Here is a 6000-nt window from a genome sequence, read left to right as displayed (position 1 = left end):
AGGCTGTTCCCCAGAATAGAGTGGGTGCAATCTATCCAGGGTAGTCTGCAGGCACTGGCCCATCAGCAGCTCCACCGGGCTTTTGCGAGAGATAGGGCAAGGGGTAGAATGCTGACCTAAAAGGTAAGCCGCCACCCTTGCTGGCCAATCAAGTGCAGTGTCCATCCTGCCCAAAGTCTCTTTGGCCGAAGGGAACGCTCATTCTGCCCGGCCATTGCTTGCCGGATGGTACGGGGCAACCGGAGCATGGCAGATGCCTTGCATGGCCAGGAATTCCTGAAATGTCGTAGATGCGAATTGTGGGGCATTGTCGGAGATGACAATGTCCGGCAGGCCATGGGTGGCAAAAAGGCACCGCAAGGCTCGCACCGTGCTTTCTGCTGTGGCTCTCTCCCTCCAGTATTTTGAAAACAGGGAGAGAGCTCCAGATTGTCAAATTCACTTTTCCATATTCCCTTCTTTCCATTTTCACCCATGTTTGCTCCATTAATAAGTTCATCTGTTGTCTTATCTTTATCTTCTGTAACTTCATTCTCTTCTTTAATTTTTGGGGCTCCAACCCACTCATCTTTTGCTGTGAGAAACAATAGACTATCCAACTTCTTCTCAAATCTCCCAAATCCTTCCAATATATTTTGAATTCCAGCCAAGATATTTTGAAAAGTTAAGGATTCCTCATCTGCATATTGATCCATGTTTCCAGGAAAAAAGAGAGGAAAAAAGAAAAGAAAAAAGAAGTCTAAAATCCACTGCCAATGTAGCCTTCCAAGCCTCTTTTGTGTATATAAATATATTTATTTTAAATTGACTTAAGCACAAGTTCTTTTATACTCTTCAAAAAAGAAGGGTTCTGTCTTTTTCTTTTCTTTTCTTTTCCTTCCCTTCCCAAAATATTTTCTTTTTCTTTTCTTTTCTTTTCCTTCCCTTCCCAAAATATTTCACAAAAGCACCTGCAAGGACAATTCGTGCCCTTGGCTCTTTATCAGTTTCTGTAAGCAAGTTGCAAACCCTTCAGTTACAAAGTCAGTGAAATCAAAGAAGAGAGAACAAAAGATACATTGTTTCTAAAAAAACAGACTCTGACTTCCAAGGGGCAGATTCGACTTTCTCATACTTGTCTCAAGCTTATGGAAAACAAAGGTCTTTAAATGTCTTTAATGGAATGTAATAACAAGTAGTAGGAAGAATTGTTAAAAAAAAGTTTTTGTTCAAGCCGAAAATAAGGTAGCAAAGAATAGGAGAAAAAAGAATCAACCCATTCACTTAAGAGGAGAAACAGGAAACATTACCACCACTTCAATCCACAAAAACATCATTACAAAGAAAAAAAACTTTTCAAGGCAGTCCAATAAAAATAAATCTCGCCACTTTATTCTTTTACCTAAGGGACTAATTTATCTTTTAAAAAAAGTTTATTTGGGCAATCTTTCTCAAAGAAAAGACCTCACTAGATGGACTCACTTTCACTTCCTTCTTTCTGGAGCCGTCTCCAACTTCGTCAGCCTGGGGCTGTCTGTTTGCCGCCGGCTTGGAGCACTTCCCTTTGGTCAATCAGGGACTTTGCGATGTCCCTGAGACCAGCAAGGCTTTGTCTCCCTGTTCACCGTCTCTACAGGATGGCTTATGAACCGTCCAGCGGGAAAAGTGTCAACGGCGGTCTCGGACTGTAGAAACCGCACATTTTTTCATCGCGACGTGGCTCCTCCTTTGCCCAATATTTATGACTTTTGACTGTCGTGTGATCTCCTTCTGCAAGGCAAACTTCTGACAAGCAAAGTCAATGTGAAAGCCTGATTCACTTAGCAATTGAGTTACTAACTTACCAACTGCAATGACTCACTTAAAAATTGTGGCAAAGAAGATCCTAAAATGGGGTAAAATTCATTTAACAATAGAAATTTGGGGTCAATTGTGGTCGTAAGTCGAGGACCACCTGTATTTGCCTTAATAGAGCTTCACTAATTAGGACTTGTTGGGGAAAAAACACCTATAGCAAGAATTGAACCAGGAAATGGCTTTGAGTTACATATCATATGAATCTGTAGTCCTTTCATATAAAAAATTCCTGGCTGCCCAATAATTTTTTATGTCTGCTGTATAATTTAGGATGTACAAAGCAGCGTTTTTCTTTCTATTACATAAGAATAAAAAATCCTTGATGAATTAATGATGTTAGCTAAATTTTTATAAATAGCTTTAGATCTATTTTCTGGATAATTCTGCCATTTGCTATTCCCATAAATTGTTTCTATGTAACTACAAAGCAAGATATATATTGTACCAGTGGTAGAATTGATGAATATATGCTGGAAGTGAAGTGGTAGTATCAGTTGTGAAGGAAAGGGCTAAAATATATGTGAGAGAATATGAGTTATCATTTAGACAAGCATTGATATATTGATATGTTGATATATTTAAAAATAGGAATCCATAGATAATAGTTGCAAGTTATGCTAGAGTGAATAGCGAATCTGGATGAATCAGTTATGAGTTTTGAAAAACATCATGCAACATTCTGAATCAATGTGATCTGTAGGAAGAAATATTCTGATAGAATATAAGGTCAGAGAAATGAGACAAATAATTGGTCCATTTAGAGGCCTAAGAATGAATGAAAATTGTGATTAGTGAGTATATGCTTAGGAAAGGGTCCATGTGTTTCAAATCTCTCACTTATTTGGGCCATGTCATGTGGTGGAATTCACTGGAGAAAGCAATTATGCTTGGAAGAGTTCTATGTAAGCAGTAGAAGGAAACCAGCCTGCCAAAGAACATGTTGGCTGGACACCATCAAAACTGACACTACACAGAGAATAGAACAATTCAAAAATGTAGTACAAGATTGGAAGATGTGGAGAGACTTGCATTTGCATTTATTAGTTTGTCAAACATGTACAAGATAGTAGATATAAATATAAACATGGATATGAATGAAAGAAATGAATACAAATAAATGGGGACAGTAGGACAGGGACAGTAGGCACGATGGTGTGCGTATGCACTCCCCCTTTATGGACCTCTTAGGAATGGGGTGAGGTCCATGGTAGACAGTTTAAGGTTGAAGCTGTGAGGGTTAGAGTATGTAACAACAGAGTCAGGTAAAGCATTCCAGGCATTGACCACTCTGTTGTTGAAGTCGTATTTTCTGCAATCAAGTTTGAAGCAGTCTACCTTCAGTTTGTATTGATTGTTTGCCCTTGTATTATTGAGGTTGAAGCTGAAGAAGTCATTGACAGTTAAGACATTGTAGCAGACAATTTTGTGTACTGTGCTTAGATTATACTGCAGGCGGCGCAGTTCCACATTGTCCAAGTGCAAAATTTCAAGTTTGATGGCATAGAGAATTCTATTGTGAGCAGAGGGGTGGAGTACTCTTCTCGTGAAGTACCTCTGGGCCCTCTCAATTATATTAATGTCCAATATACAGTATGGATTCCAAGCAGATGATTTGGCCCATAGAATCACCAAGAGCTGGACATGATTGAATGGATGACATCATCATCATCATCATCATCATCATCATCATCATCATCATCATTCAAATAGAAGGATTTAGTACAATTGATATGATATTTTACATTGAAAGAATAAGAGACAGTGAAATGTGTAAAATTATGAGGGACACTGGATGCAGAACAAACTAATGTGGATATTGTCAAGAACGCATCTTTGGGTAAAATGGATACAGAAAAGAAGTAAGAAAGACAAGAAAAGCATTATGTAACATAGAAGATGAAAGTGTAGATCATGCCATCAGCAACTGTAGCAAAATCACTGAAACAGAATATAAACAATGCCATGATAGGATTGCAAAAATTGTTAATTGCAATTAATGTAGAAAATAGACTTTGCTACATGCAAGAACCATTATGTGTCGCATCCCTCTGAAAGAATTGCAAAATGAAATGAAAATTCAAACAGGCACTCATAATATACTAGACATTGCTTTATAGTAATATTTATAGAAATGAATATATGGTTCATGATGTGGTGATACCAGGAGACAATTTAATTGATTAAAACAACCTGGAGAAAATAACAGAATATTGTGATTTACAAATATTGAAAGATTATGCAAGAAAAAGTTGGATTGTTAGGTTGGCTGTTGTGGCCCAGCAGGTGCCGTTGCCGCTGCCACCAGACTCCGAGAGTGAGGGCCCCTACGAGTCAGCTCCAGAGGAGATGGGGGACCCTGGACAGGGTTCGGATGCTGAGCAGGGATCCGAGAGTCTGGTCGGCCACCAGAAGGCGCCTGAGGCATGGAGCAGTGGTGAGAGCCAGAGGAGGGGGGCTCTCGATGCCATGCCTTGGAGCAGCGGGGAAGAGTCATGAGACAGTGAATCAGAACTCAGCAGGGAGTTTCTGGACGCCCGTTACCGCCACGCCCATAGACGCAAGGAGCGTGGGCGTAATTATAGGCGGTAAAGAGCTCTCAGCTGCTGTTTGGGAGGCTCCCTTTCCAGGTTATAAAAAGGGTTGACTGTGCATACGCTCTTTGCAGCAGTCAACAGAGGACTTATGCCAGAAGTTCTAGTCTGGAATTCTAGCAAGCTGGATAGCTGCTTTTGTGTTCTGTTCTTGTGAGTTTTGTCTTGGTGGCTTGCTGCCACGGAACCTTCTGTTGGTTTGTGCAATAAACCTTGTTCCCTTGTACTGTTCCGGAGTGTGTGTTCTGTGTGGGCAACAGAGGAAGGGGGGGGGGGTCAGAACAGTTGGCTATATCATTAGAGAACTGAGTGCAGTGTCAAATGATTTACTTGACACAATATTTTCCACATGTAATTTTTTTTATTTCCCTTGGCATTATTAATTTTGTAAAAGATTGCTCTACTGGAACTATAGACATGTTATGATGTCTTCTTGAATCCTTGGCTAGGAGCTGAACCATTGAGCCAGCCCGCAATTGATTTGGATGAATTTAAATATTTGGATGGATAAAAAAATAAGAATCACAAATATATTTTAATGGTATTTCTTTGACACTAGTTTGTATATGAACACTAAGCTATATAACAGCTTGTTTGCTTTTGGCATAACATATTGTTCAAACTTGGTCCTTATTACATGCTTTGAATCCTGACTGTTCTTTAGTCTCACTATTAGAAAAAAATGGATTGAACTCCGGAGTTCCTGATGCTCTCTGAGCTTATTTTCTTGCAGACATTTCATTACTCATTTAGGTAACAACATCAATGTTACCTAGTTGAGTAATGAAAGAGAATGAGGTTTGTTCTTTGTTTACATAAAATGGCTGGGTAAATAGAAAGATACATTGCAGTCACTTAAAAATAAGACTACCTGAAATTATCCCTAGCAACCTGCATTAACTCTTATTTTTAAAACATTCTAAGGAAGGGGGGGGAGGGAGGGAGGGAGGGAGGGAGAGAGAGAGAGAGAGAGAGAGAGAGTTCTGTGACAGGCACTTATTGGATGTAATCTGTCAAGTATATGGAAGATGGCTTATGGGAATACAGCAGATCTTACTCAATAATTCAATTGTAGATTATTTATGATCACTGATCAAAGAAAGCTGATTACAAGGAGAAAATTATATAAAAGTAAGGTGAAGGAGAAGAAAATGGAATGCTTCACATCTGAATTATACCTCTGAAAATATTGTTTCATTTCTGCATTCATCAGGATATGTACTCATACAGGCATCTTATGTGGTTCTTAACAAGCATAGGTGGTAAGCTCAAATTTGAAGAATGAGTTCACAATCTAAATATAGCTATAGTATTAGAGATGTTTGTCTACATATCTCATAAGTTAATCTTACATAACTTAATTATCATTGTTAGGTTTGAAAGTGCCTGATCCAGCAAAAATTGTATTTCACAGCATGTAGCCAGGAGATAACTCAGTAATTTTCAGAAATTCCAATTAGAGACATTAACAATATATCATTCAAAAAGAAGACAAATGTATCTAAAGCATTAAGCATATTTAAAGGCAGGTTTTCCAAGTTTTCACTTTTTTCTTTTCCCTTAGGGGAGTCGT

The 6000-nt window shown here is 38.8% G+C and overlaps 1 protein-coding gene across 1 annotated transcript in view; it reads left to right on the top strand.

The window, feature by feature from the left end:
- Positions 1–225: 225 nt before the first annotated feature.
- LOC309401588 (collagen alpha-6(VI) chain-like) overlaps positions 226–6000 on the top strand; it is a gene marked incomplete at both ends in the record, with an annotated part of 126193 nt that continues 120418 nt past the window's right edge. Inside the window, one exon of the mRNA XM_081970655.1 lies at positions 226–399. Within this exon, the coding sequence (XP_081826781.1) occupies positions 226–399 (174 nt within the window). The remainder of the gene's footprint in view (positions 400–6000) is intronic.

Source organism: Natrix helvetica, assembly GCF_964273705.1.
Source record: "Natrix helvetica genome assembly, chromosome: Z".
NCBI classification, from domain to species: Eukaryota; Metazoa; Chordata; class Lepidosauria; order Squamata; family Natricidae; genus Natrix; species Natrix helvetica.
The sequence above is the reverse complement of the archived record's forward strand: the minus strand, read 5'-3'. Positions and strand labels throughout refer to the sequence as shown.